Raw genomic sequence first — 19,893 nt, forward strand, 5'->3', positions numbered from 1 at the left:
AACACAAGAGTAATTTGGATGTAAGTTTCTCCAATAAAGCAATATTTCTACTCTAAAAAAGGGAGGGAGAGGTAAGAAACCTAAAACTTGGAAAATAGCAAAAATAGAAATATTTTATTATGTTTGGTTAAAGGATGGGATTAGAGGAATGTAGAAGAAGGAAAATAGAACTGCTCTAGAGGAAGGTAGAGGAAGGTAGAGAAAAGAAAGTAGGATCAGTAGAAGTAAAAAAAGCTAGCTTAGGATGAAGGATAAAGAAGAGCCTGAAGGAAAAGCATATTAAGTGGTACAGAAGGGCTAAAAGAGAAGGCTACTTTTAGGTGTGATGTGGGATATAATGTGATCTGGGGTTGTCAGATAAAAATTATTCTTGTGACTAGGGCTCTTACCTTTAGATTAGACCACTAAGAATAGTTAGACCATTTTTTCAAGTATTTATTTTTCCTAAATATTGAGATGCTTTCTATAATGGAAAAGTGATAATAGTCTGCCCATCCCTCCCACTCCTCTGAGTAAAAATATTCTCTATATGGTTAGCGATGACTAAATAATACTATCTTTTGATCTGGTGCAAAAGTTTTCAGCTTCTTTTTAAGTGGTGGAACTCTTTCCTCCAGTGTTATCCAAGAAGGAGAGAACAAAGCTATTCAAATGAAAATGGACATGGGGGTGCAGGAGGAGGCCCGGGAGCCCTGCCTCCTTTGTATCCTTTCACTGTTTGAGCCATTCAGACATTTAGAAGAACAGTTGGAAACATCTGCCACAGCCACCATCATGTCTAACGGGAAGTTTGAAAAAAATCTAGGGCCATTCTTGGCTCTCCCATTTTTTAGCTGTGATTTTGTTTGCCACATTTTCCTTATCTGCAATACTGGTATATTTATCCCTGCACTGCCATACTCACAGATGGGTTGAGAGAATCAAATGAAATTCTATATGGCATTGCTCTGAAAACTATGAAACGAATTAAAAATGTAAGAATATGAGTTTTGGATTGTTCCAGTTCTCATGGTATATCTGAGACGTAGTATTTGGTTTTAACTGGGTTACCTGAGCTGTAGAGATTACTAGAATGCTAGAGATAGTTTATGCATTTCTTTTTATACTTAATTGTAATCCAGGGAGCAGGATGTGGCTAAGTAAAAGCTTTACTTAAACTTTGTGTTTAGAGATAATTATAAGTTCATGTGCAATTGTAATAAACAATACAGAGAGCGCCCATGCACATTTTATCCATTTTCCTCGTATCATCTTGCAAAACTATAGTACAATATCACAATCAGAAAATTGACATTAATAAAATCCACTGATTTATTCATGTTTCCCCAGTGTAACACATACTCATTTGTGTATGTGTGTGTTTAGCTTTATGTAATTTGATTATATGTGAAGGTTCATGTATCTGCCATAACAATCAAGATACAGAACAATTCCATCACCATAAGGTCCTTCTATTGTTCTTTCCTAAATACATCCACCTTCCATCTATGTTCCTCCTTTCCGTAATTCCTGGCTACCATTTAATCTGTTTTCTCTCTAAATTATTTCAAGAATATTACATAAATGGAAATCAGTATTTAACCTTTTGGGATTAGCTTTTTTTACCCAGCATAATTCCCTTGAGATTCATCCAGAATATTGTGTGTTCCTTTTTATTGCTGAATAGTGTTTGGTGGTATGGATGCTACCACAGATTGCTCAGCCATTCACTCATTGGAGGACATCTGTTCATTTCCACTTTTTGGGTTTAGCAGATAAAACGTCCCTGAACATTCATATATAGGTTTTTTTGTGAGCCTGCATTTTCATTTCTCTAGCATAAATGTTGAGTAGTACAATTACTGGGTGGCTGTACCATTTTACATCCCGCCAGCAATACGGGTTGTCTAGTTTCTCCATGTCCTTGCCGGTATTTAGTGTTATCAATGCTTTTGTTTTAGCCGTTCTAATAGATGTATTTTTGTAATACCTAATTGTGGGGTTTTTGTTTTGTTTTGTTTTGTTTTTTTAGGAGGCACTGAGGAATGAACCCAGGACCTCATACATGGGAAGCAGGCTCTCAACCACTGAGCTATATCCACTCTCCAATGAGAATTGCTTTTTTGTTTGTTTGTTTTTAGGAGGCACCTGAGAACAAACCTGGGATCTCTTAACATGAGAAGCAGGTGCTCAGCCACTTGAACTATATCTGCTCCCCCAAATGTAGTTTTTTTTTTTAAGATTTATTTCTTTCCCTTCCCCCCCCCCTCCCCCCAATTGTGTGCTCTCTGTGTCAACTCACTGTATGTTCTTCTGTGCCTGCTTGCACCCTTGGAGGCACTGGAAAACTGCGTCTCTTTTTTGTTATGTCATCTTGCTGCGTCAGCTCTGTGTGTGTGCGGCACCTCTCCTGGGCAGGCTGCACTTTTTTCACGCGGGGCAGCTCTCCTTGCAGGGTGTACTCCTTGTGTGTGGGGCATCCCCACGAGGGGGAACACCCCTGCGTGGCACAGCACTCTTGCGTGCGTCAGCTCTGCATGTGGGCCAGCTTACCACATGGGTCAGGAGGGCCTGGGGATCAGTCGCTGGACCCTCCCATATGGTAGGCAGATGCTCTCTATCAGCCAGGCCGTGTCTGCTTCCCCAATTGTGGTTTTAATTTACATTTTCCTAATGGCTAATTCTGTCAAATATCTTTTCGTGTGCCTATTTTCCATTTGTATTAACATCTTCTGTGAAATATCTTGTCATTCTTTTGCCCATTTTCTAACTGGATGGTTTGTTTGCTTTTACTATTCATTTTACTATTTGCTATGTAGTTTGCACATATTTTCTCCCAGTCTCTACTTCTCTTTTCATCCTCTTCTCAGGATCTTTTCACAGAAGAAAAGTTTTAAATTTTGATGAGATGTAATTTATCAATTTTTTTCTTTTCTGGATAACATTTTTGGTGTCAAGTAAAAGAACTCTTTGCTTACCTCTATATGCCAAAGATTTTCTCCTGTGCTTTTTCCCCAAAAGCTTTATAAGTTCATGTTTTATGCTTAAACCCATGACCTCATTTGGGTTAATTTTTATATAAAGTATGAGACATCATTTTACAGAGGAGGAAATATAAAATTTAAGTAATTTGCTCAAGATCCCATAGCTATTAAGTGGTAGAGTTGAAATATTGGGACTCATGCTTCCTAGTGTTTTGTTCTTTTCATTACATCAAATTGCAGAGATGGAGTAATAAGTTAAATGAAAATTACGTACTTTATTCATGCACTTAGTCATTTATTAAGCACCTTATTTTTGCCATCTACATTTTAAAAATAAAGTTTGATTGAAGTATATCATATATGAACATAAACAATAAGTGTATAGTAAAAGTTGTGCTGTTACAAAACAAACGTGCATATCATAATGTAGGGCTCCCAAACATCACCACCACCACCTTGCATTGTGTGAAACATTTGCTACACACTAGGAAAGAGCGTCATCAAAATATTACTACTAACTATAGCCCATCTCTTGCATCTGGTGTATTTTTCCCCCAACCCACCTGATCACTAACACTTTGTATTAGAAATTATATATTTGTTACAGTTCATGAGTGAACATTCTCTTTTCTGTTAACCATAGTCCCTCTTCCACCACTGGATTCTCCATGTTATACAGTTCCATGCTTTGTACAGTCCAGTCAAGGTGTACACTCAGTACCTCTCATTTTCATCAGAGTCGTGCTTTCATCACCTCAGTCACTTTTAGAATGTTCATTGCTCCAAAAGGAAAAACCCCACCCCCCTAATAACCACTATTGTTGTCCCTTAGTAATGAAAAACTTACTTCTTGCCATTACTGCAAAAGTATTAAAGTGTTACTGTTAACATCCCATCCATAAGATACATTGTTTTAATTTTCCAGTGTATCACCATATTCTTAACACTTTTAAAAAGAATATTCTTATATTTATACTGTTAACCACAATTTTCACCTACCACCAAAATCACTTATATATTCTGTAAATTCTTCTCTAGCTTCCTTTCAATTGACATTTCATTCACAAATGTAAAGCAATGTTTATAGAGCAGCAGAATTGGTATACCAGTACACTTAACTATAGAAAGACGTGGAAATGTAGTCTGAAATTGATGAGAGCAAAATTCACAAACCTTTGTAAATATTGAAACCTCATAAGAGAGAAAAGGTTATTGGAAAACAAAATTTAAAAAATAAGTGATTAAAGAACAAATTAAAGGCGTTGGACTTGGCCCAGTGGTTAGGGCGTCCGTCTACCACATGGGAGGTCTGCGGTTCAAACCCCAGGCCTCCTTGACCGTGTGGAGCTGGCCCATGCGCAGTGCTGATGCGCTCAAGGAGTGCTGTGCCACGCAGGGGTGTCCCCCGTGTAGGGGAGCCCCACGTGCAAGGAGTACACCCCATAAGGAGAGCCGCCCAACGCGAAAGAAAGTGCAGCCTGCCCAGGAATAGTGCCGCGCACACAGAGAACTGACACAAGATGATGCAACAAAAAGAAACACAGATTCCCGTGCCGTTGACAACAACAGAAGCGGACAAAGACGATGCAGCAAATAGACACAGAGAACAGACACCGGGGTTTGGGGGTGGGGAAGAGGAGTGAAATAAAAAGATTAAAAAAAAAAAAGATCTCAAAAAAAAGAACAAATTAACAAACAAGTAAATTTGACTCAGGACTAAGAAAAGCAGGGGTTCTTAATCTTTTTTATTCCATGGGCCCCTTTGCCAAGTCAGGTGAAAATCACAAACCCCTTCTCAGAATGTAGTGGCACATAGTTCAGTGACACTCAACATGGGCATGTCTTTAAATTAAATTTTAGCATTATTCAAAATTACGTTTTACAAGTTTCCTGTAATGTCAATACCTGATAACCCAACATGGTTCAACAAAATCTGTTCACACAGTCATTTTCGGCAAACATTTAGAAATTTGAGTTTTCCTACGGCGTCATAAAACCATCTCCGTAAGCGTTACCAACCTTTTTGCTGGCAGTTTTCCACTATACTCAGAACATGCTATATCTAAATAAAAATTATACTAAGTCCACACTATACTGTGTATTATTTAATAAATATATCACACCCTCACCAACACGTCCCCACAAGAATTTTTTTTTTTAAAGATTTATTTCTCTCCCTTTCCCCTCCCCCCCACCCCGGTTGTCTGTTCTGTGTGTCTATTTGCTGCGTCGTCTTTGTCTGCTTCTGTTGTCAGCAGCACAGGAATCTGTGTTTCTTTTTGTTGCGTCATCTTGCTGTGTCAGCTCTCTGTGTGCGGGGCACCGTTTCTGGGCAGGCTACACTTTCTTTCGCGCTGGGCGGCTCTCCTTACGGGACACACTCCTTGTGTGTGGGGCTCCCCTACGTGGGGGAAACCCCTGTGTGGCTCGGCATTCCTTGAGCGCATCAGCACTGCGCATGGGCCAGCTGCACACCGGTCAAGGAGGCCTGGGTTATGAACCGCAGACCTCCCATGTGGTAGACGGGCGCCCTAACCACTGGGCCAAGTCCGCTTCCCAAGAATAATGTTTTTAAATGCATAAAATGAAATTACAAAGGAAATCAGTTGCATGTATTAAAATACAGTTACCAAAATAAAAAAACATGACATAATACACATGCACTTTTTAACACATTAAATAATGCAATACATCAAAAATAAAGGAAAGGGAAGTGAATGTGTCTCAAGGATAAGGCCTCCGCCTACCATATGGGAGAACCTGGGTTCGATCATAGGGCCTCCTGGTGAAAAAGAAGAGAAAGCATGCCTGCGTGGAAAGCCAGTGCCCACGTGGTGAGCTGAGTGCCCTGCGTGGTGAGTTGAGTGCCCACGCAGTGAGCCGAGTGCCTGTGTGAGTACCCACATGGTGAGCCGAGTGTGCATATGAGTGCCTGCACAGTGAGCCAGTGCCCACGCGGTAAGCCAAGTGCCTGCATGAATGCCCTTGTGGCGAGCCAGTGCCTACGTGGTGAGCCGAATGCCTGCATGGCAAGCTGAGTGCCCACGCAGATGAGTCATGCAGCAAGATGATGACACAACAAAAGAGAGACAAAGGGGAGAGTCAAGGTGAAGTGCAGGTGAGACCAGGAATTGAGATGATGCAATTGACAGGGAACCTCTCTACATCAGAGGTCTCCGGGATCTAATCCCAGTGAATCCTAGAGGAGAAAGACGAGAAGAGAAGACAAAAAGAGAAAGAAATACAGAAGATCACACAGTGAGTGGACACAGCAAAAACAGCAGGTGGGGAAGGGGGAGGTGAAGGAAAAACTTTTAAAAAGGAAAGTTAAAGTTAAATTTTATATTTTAAAGACATGTCAGTGTGCAGACTGTTGTTGTTTATCTCGAATAAGAACATCAAACTGGTGTAGTATTTAACAAGGCAACATATGTATCAGGTTGGACATTTAATAGAGTTAATTTTTTCAATTCAAGCTCATGGACCCCCTGAAACCTAAAGGGTCCATAGACCACTGGTTAAGAACCTCTGAAGTAGAGGATTGGTGAAATACTAAATTCTGAAATTTATGGTGTTGATTTTTTAAAAAATCAACCTATATTTTGGTTTGCTTTTTGGCTGTTTTATCTAACAGAGAAAAATTAATGGTAATTTATAGTTGTTTGAATACTACCAATGGAAAGAATAATTCTCTTATTATTTTAAAAGTTATTAAATTTAAAGGTGAATGAACTAGAATTTATAGAAAAAAATTAATGCCTTTGGAGAAAAGTACTAAATTAATAAAAGAACATATTACTGTTACTATTTAATTCTTTAGGAGATATTTCTATTTTGAAATGGAGTATACTTACTAAACTATGTTGAGTCTAAACGTTTATAACTCACTTTCTTTGTTTTAAATGTGATTTATATGCAGTCAGCTGAACATTGATAAGATATACACTTCAAAAATTCTTTATGCAAAAACATTGTGCTAGTTGCTATGGAAATACAAATAAGACTATAAGGTTGACCTCTCAACTACTAAAATAACTATTCTTCTTGATTAATAGCCCAGTTCCTACCCTTCTTTTCTTTCCTTTGAAAACGAATGATTTAAAGCAGATGATTCTATATTTGCTCCATAATTTGTTATTGTGGATTTTTTTTTGAAGATTTATTTTTCATTTATTTCTCTCCGCTCCCCCCTCCCCAGTTGTCTGCTCTCTCTGTCCATTTGCTGTGTGTTCTTCTGTGACCGCTTCTATCCTTATCAGTGGCACCAGGAATCTGTGTTTCTTTTTGTTGCGTCATCTTCCTGTGTCAGCTCTCCGTGTGTGCGGCACCATTCTTCGACAGGCTGCACTTTCTTTCGCACTGGGCGGCTCTCCTTATGGGGCGCACTCCTTGCGTATGGGGCTCCCCTATGTGGGGGACACCCCTGTGTGGCATGGCACTCCCTGTGCTCATCAGCACTGTGCATGGGCCAGCTCCACACGGGTCAGGGAGGCCCGGGGATTGAACCGCGGACCTCCCATGTGGTAGGCAGACGCCCCATCCATTGGACCAAGTCTGCTTCCCTATTATTTGTGGATTTTATAGCAAATACTGGTTACAACTTTAGGGTAGTGATAAAAATGTCTTTTTATATGTCTCATATGTTTTGAATAATTGTGGGACTCTATTTTCAGATGATTTGAAAGGAGAACTTGATGAATATATCCAAAAATACCTTCCTGGGAAAACTAAAGTAATAAGAAATAGGAAGCGTGAGGGATTGATTCGAGGAAGAATGATTGGAGCAGCACATGCTACAGGTATAACCTCCGTATGACTTTTCTCTATGGGTATTAAATGGCATAGGCTCTGTCCTTGGACCCTTTCCTGATTCTGCAGAAGTATATGAAAAGTGGTGGTTGGAAACGGCCATTGCCACCTAGTAAGAGATGAGATTTTTTCTGATTGGGAAAGGCCTATTGCCACAAGCCACAGGTAGAAAAAGTTGAACTCTAAAATCCTCACTGGTCTGTTTTCATAGTGACTCTATTATTAATTATGGCCCCTCAAATATGTTTTATATTTTGTTCATGTATATAAGCAGAAAGGTCAGAACCAAAATGTGATTGAACTCTTGTAATTTTTTAATACAAAACTCAAGATGTATGTGCCTAGACTATTTAAATTTAATTATGCCGTTTTTTCTTAAAGTACAGATTGCATACCACTGGTGATAAGCATTATTTTGATTTTAGTTGGTAAATGGACATCACATTTAAAAATTGAATTATATGACTATAAAGGTTTTCTTTAAAATTCTCTCTCAATTCTGATTTCCTCAAGGAGAAAGTCTCCATTTGTTACTAATATATCTTTAATGTGTGATGGGAGGGGTTTAATCTCCCTTTCCTTATCAAGTCTTCCACAGAAAACATCTGGTTATTCTACAGTTACATTATAATGATTCAGTTGTATTTATTTTTGTGGTTACCTTCTTTATAAGACTGTTTCCTGATTTTCACTTATGACCTTGATTAAAATTTTTCCTCCTAAAATAAATTTATTTTAATTAAATGGTTCATTTAAAAAATATTAGGTATGTAACAATAAAGTTAGTAAGTATATGGGTGTGGCACAGAAAATCGTGATGGTAACTTGAGAATTACTGAACTTGAGGAGAGGGGCATTCCCTAGTAGTGACAACATCTCCTACATGCCTCTACATGGCTGTCTTGAAGATAATCTATTACTGGTGGTTTAAGAAGGTTGGCACTGCCTGCCACTACTACCCCTCCTTTCTACCCAACTGTCCCATTTACTGGGTTTAATTGGGACTTCATTTTCAGAATCCTTCCTCTTATCTCCTTTCTCTCAAAGCCCCAGTGATCTGAAGCAATTAAAAAATGAGACAGGGAAGCAGATTTGGCTCAACTGATAGAGTGTCCGCCTACCACATGGGAGGTCCAGGGTTCAAACCTAGCACCTCTGGCCCATGTGGTGAGCTGGCCCACGCGCAGCGCTGATGTGTGCAAGGAGTGCTGTGCCACTCAGAGGTGTCCCCTGCGTGGGGGAGCCCCACAGGCAAGGAGTGTGCCCCTCAAGGAGAGCTACCCCATGCAAGAAAAATGCAACCTGCCCAGGAGTGGCACTGCACACATGGAGAGCTGAGGCAGCAAGGTGATGCAACAAAAAGAGACACAGATTTCCAGTGCCGCTGACAAGAATGCAAACAGACACAGAAGAACACACAGCGAATGGACACAGAGAGCAGACAGTTGAGGGGTGGGGAGAGAAATAAATAAAAAATAAATCTTAAAAAAAAAGAGAGACATAGTTCCTTTATATCCAGTTTGTTGTGGCATACCAACTGAATTCAAGGCTTATGATTTTTTTTAGAATTTCTAGTCAAATAAAGACTTACTGAATTGGTTGTGTTGAGTTATTGAAGGCAACTCGAGACTAGAGAAATTGTGGGGAATTTTCAGGATTATGCCACTTGAAACATTGTACTGTTAAACTGTTTTGTTACTGTGAGTTTATTTAGTCTTTTAAATAACAGTAGTAGTTTTTTCTCTATAGTCTGTTGGCTCTTGTTGAAATATAGTTTTAGGATCTGTCAGAAGTGAAACAGTTTTGGGAAGTCATTGTTTCAGGTTCAGTTGTAATCTTGCTTCATTTAAGTTAAATTGTCTTTAATTGGAAAAAGTAACACTTTTAGAATTAAGAAAATTCTTAATTTTCTTAATTATAATTTCTTCATAGAAACTTATTTCTATGAATATGTTTCCTTCTCAGAGAAAGAATGATTGAATTGATCTCATTTCATTGAATAACGAACATCCTAAACATTTTTCTTTTCTGTATTAAATGACAGCTGGTGAACTGTATGGCTATTTTACATCCTTATTAAGGCCATTTACAAACACTAAACCCCATGACTGATTCACAGTCATCATTGAAAACTTTCATGCCTAAGGCATTTCTGTTATCATTAATTGAATTAGCATGCATCTGGTGCTTTAAGTAACTCATGCTAAAATCTGTATTTATATATTTCATGTATAAACCTTCAGAATGATAATAATACTACCGGATGATCAGATTCTAAGTTTTTTAACTCCTCAGAATAACCATGAAATTACCAAAGAGATTTGGAAGTATCACTAAATTTTTATTTCTACTCACAGTTGTCAAGAAAAGTTAAAAATGCAGGCTAAAGTTTTTATGATTTACATTTTGCTAACTAAAAGAAATGTGTATCCTGTTGGCTGATGAGAACCACTAACTTCAAGGATGGGAGAATTAGAAAGTAAAGGTGAAAAGTGGGAGAAAAATAGATGAGGGCCAAGCAGTGAAGTTGTGGTGACCTTCAGGGTGTGGTGGTGAGTCCAAGGGAGAAGAGAGAACATCAGCAGTGGACAGCATTGTAGGTGCTTTCAGGGTATGGATCCAGAAGTGTACCTACTTCTCTTACTTTTGAGAATACTGCAATATTGTAGTAATTGATAGTAGCAGTAATGTTCCTGAGTTACCAATAAAAAAAACCTTTTGTTCACTATGTACTGTTTACTGAGGCAGGGAAATATATATACTAAAATATGTACTAAATTTAGAAATATTTCAATTAAAAGATTGTAATAAAAATATCTACACAATAAGTGACTGCCATTTTACAAAAACATCTTGAATACTTGATATCCTTGACTATCCCAAAGAACTAAATTGTTACTATGAGACTTTGCCTCTCTTTACAGAATCAGAATTGTCTTTAAACTTTTTCAAGAGTTGTGCATATTATTTGCATATGTTTTAAAATTATAATAGTATACTTCAGACAGAGTTCTTGGCTGAAGAACTTCCTTTGATTATAATTGGCGGTAAAATATTGTTTGGGCTATACATGTACAGTTATATTTTATGCCATAGAAAGGAATTGGTAGCATTACCTAAATTGAGTGTTCTTGAAAGTTCCACTGAGTCTCTTTTGTTTTGTCTTCTCAGGAGAAATTCTTGTATTCCTAGATAGCCATTGTGAAGTGAATGAGATGTGGCTACAGCCCTTGCTGGCTGTAATCCAGGAAGACCATAAAACTGTTGTGTGCCCGGTGATTGATATCATCAGTGCTGATACACTCATGTACAGCTCATCTCCTATTGTCCGAGGAGGATTCAATTGGGGACTACACTTTAAATGGGATCTTGTTCCTCTTTCTGAGTTAGGAGGACCAGAAGGAGCTACTGCACCAATAAAGTAAGAATTCTTTTTTTTTTTTAAGATTTATTTTTTAAAATTTATTTCTCTCCCCTTTCCCTCCCACCCTTGTCTGCTTTCTTGTGTCCATTTGCTGTGTGTTCTTCTGTGTCCGCTTGCATTCTTAGCAACACTGGAAATCTGTCTCTTTTTGTTGCATCATCTTGCTGGGTCATCTCTCTGTGTGTGTGACACCACTCCTGGTCGGGCTGCGCTTTTCTCGTGTTGAAGGTGGCTCTCCTTGTGGGACACATTGCTTGTGCATGGGACTCCCATATGCAGGGGATACCCCTGCATGGCCTGGCACTCCTTGGTGCAGCACTACTGTGCATGGGCCAGCTCACCACATGGGTCAGGAGGCCCTGGGTTCGAACCCTCGACCTCCTGTTTGGTAGTCGGATACTCTATTAGTTGAGCCACATCTGCTTCCCCAGAATTCTTTTTTATGTTTGATAAATTCCCAGCAGTACTTTCTTAACAGGGAAAAATTAAAATAATTTAAAAATAACTCCTTCCTCTTCATAAGGAGCAAGAAATGTTGGCTTTATCCATTAAAAATTCTTGAATGCTTATTGAATTTTATGTGCTCTCCTAAGTCTTAAGGAAAGATTTATGAATAAGAAATGTTCCATGGCCTCAAGGATTTATACCTTAGAGAGAAAGGCAGACATCTTAAACTAAGCAATATCCTGTAATAAGTGTTCCATAGGATTCTGTGATAGTATCCTCCTTGGTTTTCTATGTCAAATACCATGATTTGTTGCATTGGTTATTAATTTGTCTTCAGTTCTTTGTTAGTATGAATAATACTGTGAAGAAAATTGAATATATCCTTTTATATAGTTAGGATTTTTAGGATAGATTCCTCCAGATGGAGGTACTAGTTATAGTTTATGCATTTTTTCAATTCTCCATGTTCCTTATATTTTAATACTATAAATTTGCTCTTATGTTATTTCCCCTTTCTTAGTCTTGTTTTCTTTTAAACTTCTTATGTAGATTTCAGAGAGGTTTGTCTATAGTTCTCCTTTTTTAAAGTTCTTGGATTTATTCTGATTTTTTAAAACTTTTATTGTAAAAAATAACATGCATAAAAAGTACACACACACACATATATATATATATATATATATATATATAGGCTATAATGTGAATGTCTGTGTAGCTACCATCCAGGTCAAGAAACAGCACCTAGAAGTCTCCCATATGTCCCTTCCTGATCACAAGCCCTGCCCTCATCCCTAGAGGTATCCATTAGTTGACTGTGGGAAATCATTTTCTTACTTTCCTTTGTAGTCTAACCACTCATGTATATATCTCTAAAAAATATGGTTTTATTTCTGCCTGCTTTGTGCTTCATACAAAAAAAGCCATACAATGTATTATGTTGTCTTGCTTCTTTTATTGAACACTTTAAAATTTATCCATGCTACATGTATAGCTATGGTCAGTTTATTTTCATTGCTGTAAAATATTCTGTTAAATGAGTATACAGTAACTTATCCATTTACTATTGGATGAGCATTTGGAGCATTTAGGTTGTTTGCAGTTTTTAAAAAATTAAAAAAATTTTTAAACATTATTAACAGTGCTGTTATGAACATTCTTATTTTCGTGGGTCCTAGGTTCCAGGAGTAAAATCATTAGGTCATACAGTGTACTTCTCTTCAACTTTAGGAGACAATGCCAAAGTTGTTTTCCCAACAGACGAGGTATTTAGAATGTCTTTGGCTTCTCAACTGGCTCTTTGGTTCTTGTTAGCTTCTTTCATCTGAACTAGACCTGGAGGAGAGGCTCATTTACTTAAAAAAAATTTTTTTTTATTCCTCCCTCCCCTTGCTGGGTTTGCTTACTGTCTACTCTCTGTGTCCATTTGCTGTGTGTTCTGTGTGTCTGTATTTATTTTTATTTATTTCCCCCTCCACCCTTGCGACTTGCTTGTTGTCTGCCCTCTGTGTCTATTTACTGCGTGCTCTTCTGTGTTTTTACTTGTCTCCCTTTTTGTTGCATCACCTTGCTGAGTCTCCACGGCGCTTGTGGGCCCGGCAGCTCTCTGTGGCGTGCGGGCGAGCCTGCCTTCACAAGGAGGCCCTGGATGCGAACTTGGGGCCTCCCATATGGTAGATGGGAGCCCAGCTGATTGAGCCACAGCTGCTTCCCTCATTTGCTTTTGAACTGCCCGTGTAGTCAAAATGTGAGGTATGTGTAGTCCAAAAAAATATATTTTTTTCTATTTCCATTGACAATGCAAAAAGAAAGTACCCCAGACTTTATTATATATATTCTCAGTTTTCAGTACTCTTGCCAGTTCTTGTCTTTTTCATCTTCGTGAATATTTGCTTTTCATTAAGTTTTTAATATTTTTAATAAAAAATATATATTCAGTTACAAATCTAATGGTATGGAAGAACTTATGAAAAGTGGCTGTCCTGCTCTTTTTCCTATTTTTGGTCTCCTGCTTGTTACTTCCTTAACTCTAGATACTAAGCATATTCCTATATTTCAGCATCAGCCAACTTTAGGCTCTATGTGAAAAATGAAGATTAGCTCATTTACACCACTTCCCTTGTACTTTTTACCTCCTAGTATTATATTAGGATTATTGTTAGTTATTGTATTAGTTACTTCAGTACTTTAAATAAATCTGTTTCTTTTGTCAACGTTAGATAATTCCTTTGACATGTCTCCTTGTACATTGAGGATGTTAGCACCCTTTAGGCTTTTCATTTTCTTTTTCCAGCTGCATCCCACAAGTTTTTTTTTTTAAATTTATTGAAGTATATCACTCATACATAAATATACATAAACAATACATGGATAGTAACAGTTGTGAATTTCCAAAACAAACATCACGACATCATACAGGACTCTCATACCTCTCCCTACCACCAGTACCTTGCATTGTTGTAAAACATTTTTAACTAATGATGAAAGAGCATCATCAAACTATTACTACTAACCAAAGTATCTTAAATTTGTTGTATTTTCCCCCCAACACACCCTATTATTATGCACATACATAAACAATAAGTGCATAGTAAAACTTGTGAACTTACAAAGCAAACATGCATGACATAGACAACGGTCCCATGCATCAATCTACCATCAATACCTTGCTTTCTTGTGAGACATTTGCTCCAAATTATGAAAGAATATTACCAAAATCTTACTGCTAACTATAGTCCATATCATACATTTGATGTGTTTTTTTCCTAACCCACCCTATTATTATTATTTAAAATATATTTTTTTACAGAAGTTGTGAACTTACAAAGCAATCATGAACATGTGCAGAATTCCCATACAACACTCCTTTATCAACACACCACACGGTGGTGGAACATTTGTTACAGATTATGAGATAATATCATCAGACTATTACTGCTAACCATAGCATACATTTGGTATACTTTTTCCATACTCCCCCATTATCAACACAGTACATCTTTGGTATAGATACGTGAACATTACAGTATTGCTGTTAACCACAGTCCATAGAGCACTTCAGTTGTGTTTTTCCCATGCTTCTTCACATTCCCACAACCCTACAGTAGTGACGTACGTCTGCTCTAGCTCACAAAGGACACTCTTGCATCTGTACCATAAACCACGATTCTCATCCTCCTCTGGGTTTACTGTGCTGTTCAGTCCCTAGATTATTCTCTAGCTTTCTTTCATTTGATATTTACAACCCTAGACTACAGCCACATTCCCATTTATAAACCAGTGGTTACACCATCAACTCTACATTTCCACACTTTTACAGTAAAGTTAATTAAAACTTCTACATACATTAAGCATCAGTAGTCCATCACAGTCTTCCTCTTTTTTTTAGTTTATTGAAATATAACACTCATTCATAAACAAACATAAACAATAAATGTATAATAGTTGTGAGCTTACAGAACAAACATATATAACATCTCACCCTACCACCAGTAACTTGAATTGTTTTTAAACCTTTTTAACTAATTATTAAAGAGCATTGTCAAAATATTACTACTAAACAAAGTATTTTTCTCCTAACCAATCTGATGACTATTATCTTTATTTTATTTTTTTATTTTTTTGTCTTTATTTTTTTAATGTTACATTAAAAAAATATGAGGTCCCCATAAACCCCCCACCCTCACAGTCCTCCTCTTATCTCCTTTAAGAATCCACCACCTACCACCAGGTCTTGCAGGTGTTTTCCTACAGTTTCTTCTAGAAGCTTATGTTTTTTGCTCTCATATTTAGGTTTTTGATCCATTTCAAGTTAATTTTTGTATAAAGTATAAGGTAGGGGTCCTCCTTTTTTCTTTTGGCTGTGGATATCCAGTTCTCCCAGCACCATTTGTCAAAAGGACTGTTCTGCCCAAGCTGGGTGGGTTTGACAGGCTTGTAAAAATCACTTGACCATAGATGTGAGGGTCTGTTTCTGAACCATCAATTTGGTTCCATTAGTCTATGTGTTTGTCTTTATGCCAATACCATTGTTTTTACCACTGTCGCTAGGTAATATGATTTAAAGTCTGGAAGTGAGAGGCCTCCATCTTTAGTATTTCCTGTAAGGCCAGTGTCTGTGTTATAAAATCTCTCAGTTTCTGTTTATCTGTGAATATTCTAAACTTGCCATCATTTTTGAATGACAATCTTGCTGGATATAAGATTCTTTTTTTTTTTTTTTAAATGTATGCATTTATATCTTTATTTTTTATTTATTTCTCTCCCTTTCCCCCCCAATCCCCCAGTTGTCTGCTTTCTGTGTCCATTTGCTGCATGTTCTTCTTTGTCAGCAGCATGGGAATCTGTATTTCTCTTTGTTGCATCATCTTGTTGTGTCAGCTCTCTGTGTGTGCGGCACCATTCCTAGGCAGGCTGCACTTTCGGGCTGGGTGGCTCTCCTTGAGGGGTGCACTCCCTTGTGTGTGGGGCTCCCCTATGCGGGGGACACCCCTGTGTGGCACGGCACTCCTTGCATGCTTCAGCACTGTGCATGGGCCAGCTCCACACGTGTCAAGGAGGCCCAGGGTTTGAACCACAGACCTCCCATGTGGTAGACGGATGCCCTATCCACTGGGTCAAGTCCGCTTCCCCTAGATACAAGATTCTTGGCTGGAAGTTTTTCTCTTGCAGTATCTTAAATATACCATACCTCTATCTTCTTGCCACCATTGTTTCTTATAAGAAATCAGCACTTAATCTTATTGGGTATCCCTTATATGTTATGGATTCCTTTTCTCTTGATTCTCTCAGAATTCTCTTTGTCTTTGGAATTTGACATTCTGATTAGTATGTGTCTTGGAGATGGTCTGTTTGGATTTATTCAGATGGGAGTATGTTGTGCTTTTGGACACGGTTATCTATCTCCTTCAATAGGGCTGGGAAATTTTCTACCATTATTTCTTTAAATAGTCCTTCTGCCCCTTTTCCCTTCTGCTTCTGGGACACTATGACACATATGTTTGCACCTTTCTTGCTGTCATTTAGTTCCCTGAGACCTTGTTCAATTTTTTCCATTCTTTTCTTCAAGTGTTCTTTTGTATGTTTGCTTTTGGAGGCAATGTCTTTACCTCCACCAATCCTTTCTTCTGCCACCTTAATCTAGTGTTATATGACTCCAGAGTACTTTTAATTTTATTTACTGCACTTTCATTCCTGTAAGATCTGCTGTTTTTCTTTTTTCTTTTTTGGTTTTTATAAAGGGTATTTATTTGGGGTAGGAGCTTACAGATGCCAGGCCATAAAGCATAAGGTACTCCCCTCACCAAAGTCTGTCTTCACGTGTTGGAGCAAGATGGCTGCTGATGTCTCCGAGGGTTCAGGCTTCCTGGGTTCCTGCTGATGTCTCTGAGAGTTCAGGCTTCCTGGGTTCCTCCCTTCCAGGGTCTTGCTTCTCTTTCTTCTGTGTGCTTACTTCCTGGGGCTCCAGCTTAAGGCTTCAGCCTCAAACTCTAACATCAAAATTCCAACATTAAAAGCCTGATGCTGTTTTTCTATGTATGCTTTCAAATTCTTCTTTGTGCTTATCCAGTGTTGTCTTAATATCCCTAATCTCTTTAGTAATGTAAAGAGATTGAATTTACTAAGGAGATTTGTTTGAACATCTATGATTAGTTGTCTTCATGTCATCTGGAGGCTTACCTTGTTCCTTTAACTGGGCTGTATCTTCCTGTTTCTTGGTATAGATTGAAATTTTTTGTTGGTGTCTTGGCATCTGGCTTATTAGATGTATTCTGCGTGCAGTTCTTTCTTTAGTTTAGGACTTTCTGCCTTTTCTCCCTTGCTGGTTGTGTAATAGGAGCCAAGGATGTAGTTGGTGCTGTAAGCTATGGAGGCTCAAGCTGCCCTTATTGCCCCAGGTACCAATGAAGCTTCTTCCTCCTTTCTCCTATCCCAGGGGTGGGGATGGAGCCACAGCCATGTGTAATAATCAGGTCATGCAGGCCTAGATTGTAGTTGCCCAGAGAGACTTGGAGCTGCAGGTATGGGCAGCAATCTATGCTGTGCAGGTCAAAAATGACCTCAGTTGCCCTGGTAGTCTTCCAACTATTTGGTCTGTGCCAGCCATATGTACATGCAGTTACCTGGAGAGGGTAGTGCTGGGCCAGCAGCTTCCTTCCTACCAGAGGTTGGGCTGAACTCTTGGTTAGGACTGCAGTTTGATCTGGGTGGAAAGAAGCCGGTCCTTATCATCACTATGATTGATTTTCAGTCAGCCTGTCTTTCCCCATATCAGGGGCATAGTCAAAATGGCAGCTGCTAGCTTCTTTCTGACTTGGACAGGTTCAAACTTTACCTGTTCTTAGGGTTCCACTTTAGCCGGCTGAATTTACTAATCAGTAGCTGAAGTTGGTGTCCAACCATCTCTCCCTCCCCTGTTTTGGGGAAGGAGAACTTCCAATTCTAGCTTGGGACTAGCTCCCAAGGTAGCTTGTGTTGCCAGTGGAGGATGGGCACTGGCCTCCACAGCATAGAGTGCACTAATTACAAATCTTCTCTACAAGTGGGTAGTGTCCTCCTTCCATTCTTTCAAGGATGTTGCAGGATGCTCTTCTGGTCTCCTGGAGCCCCCAAAGAGGTGCTTTAGATAGCTCTGAGTGATTACTAATGTCCTTGTAGCACAAGCTGACCGGAGGAGCTCCTTACTCCCATGCCATTTTGCTGGTTGTTCTGATATATTTTCTTTTTTGTTTGTTTAATAATGCTTTTTTAAAAATTCATTTTTATTTTTATTTATTCTCTCCCCTCCACCTAGGTCGCTCCTTCATTGTCTTCTTTAGGAGGCACTGGGTACCAAACCTGTGACCTCCCATGTGGCAGGTAGTTACCCAACTGCTTGAGCCACTTCTGTTCTCTGCTGGTTGTGTCATTTGCTGGTTACTTCATCTGCTGGTTGCTGCATCTGCTTGTTGTGGCGGTTGCAGTGTGTGCTCTTTGTGTTGTTCTGCTAGTTGCGGTGTCTCCTATTTGAGGTGTCCGCTCTTTGTGGTATCTGCTGATAGCGGCATCTGCCTGTTGTGGCCTCTGCTTGGTTGTGGCATCTACAGCATCTGCTTGTTGCAGCATCTGCTTGTCTTCTTTAGGAACACTGGGAACCAAACTCAGGACCTTCCATGTGGGAGGTGGGCTTGAGCCATATCCTGTCCCCTATCTTTTTTTTTAAGATTAATTTTTAATCTCTCATTGTTTGTGTTTGCTGTGTCTGTCTATCTTCTTTCTTTTAGGAGGCACTGGAAACAGAACCTGGGACCTCCAGTATGGGAGGGAGGTACCTGATTGCTCAGGCCACCTCTGTTCTCTGCTTTGTTGTCTTTCATTGTGTTTTTCTTCATGTCTCTTGTTGCGTCATATTGCATCAGCTTGCTGCACCTGCCCATTGCACCAGCATGCTGTCTTCTTTAGGAGGCACCAGGAACTGAACCAGGGACCTCCCATGTGGTAGGTAAGGAGATCATTTGCTTGAGCCACATCTACTTCCCTCCCCTACCATTTTTTAATCATAATTTAGTTGAAGATACTTTCATTGTGATGTCTTCACTAACAGGTTATTTAAGAGTCTATTTCTTATTTTCCAGGTATATGGAGATTTATAATTATCTTTTTTTGTTGTTGTTCCAAGCTTAATTACACTGTGGTCAGAGAACATATTCTATGTGATTTTGCTGAAAACTGTTGAGATTGGCTTTGTGGTCCCCCATATGATTAATTTTGTACATATTTTTTATGTGTCTGAAAAGATTTTTTTTCCCTGCAGTTGTTGAAGATGTAATTCTATACACAACTTGGTTAAGTTTATTGTCTCATTCAAATATTCTATATTTTTACTAATTTTTATTTTGCTTGTTCTATCAGTTTTTTTTTAAAGATTTTATTTATTTTTCTCCCCTTCCGCCCACCCCCCCCCCATTGTCTGCTCTCTGCGTGCATTCGCTGTGTGTTCTTCTGCGTCTGCTTGCATTATCAGGTGGCACTGCGAAACTGCATCTCTTTTTTGTTGCGTCATTTTGCTGCATCAGCTCTCCATATGTGTGGCGCCACTCCTGGGTGGGCTGCACTTTTTTCATAGGGGGTGGCTCTCCTAGCGGGGTACGCTCCTTGTACATGGGGCACCCCTACGTAGGGTTGCCCCTGCATGGCTCGGCACTCCTTGCATGCGGCAGCACTGTGCATGGGCCAGTTTACCACACAGGTCAGGAGGCCCTGGGTATCGAACCC

General features: G+C 39.0%; 1 protein-coding gene across 14 annotated transcripts in view; it reads left to right on the forward strand.

Annotated features, from left to right (window-relative positions):
• The window catches only part of GALNT11 (polypeptide N-acetylgalactosaminyltransferase 11), a 92,831-nt gene that overhangs the window by 55,507 nt on the left and 17,431 nt on the right, over positions 1-19,893 (forward strand). For all 14 annotated transcript variants that reach the window (XM_004476303.4, XM_058298025.1, XM_058298017.2 and 11 more), the window contains 2 exons: positions 7,637-7,762; positions 10,944-11,193. In XM_004476303.4, the coding sequence (XP_004476360.1) occupies positions 7,637-7,762; positions 10,944-11,193 (376 nt within the window). The remainder of the gene's footprint in view (positions 1-7,636; positions 7,763-10,943; positions 11,194-19,893) is intronic.

The sequence above is a fragment of the Dasypus novemcinctus genome, chromosome 5 (assembly GCF_030445035.2).
Source record: "Dasypus novemcinctus isolate mDasNov1 chromosome 5, mDasNov1.1.hap2, whole genome shotgun sequence".
NCBI lineage: Eukaryota > Metazoa > Chordata > Mammalia > Cingulata > Dasypodidae > Dasypus > Dasypus novemcinctus.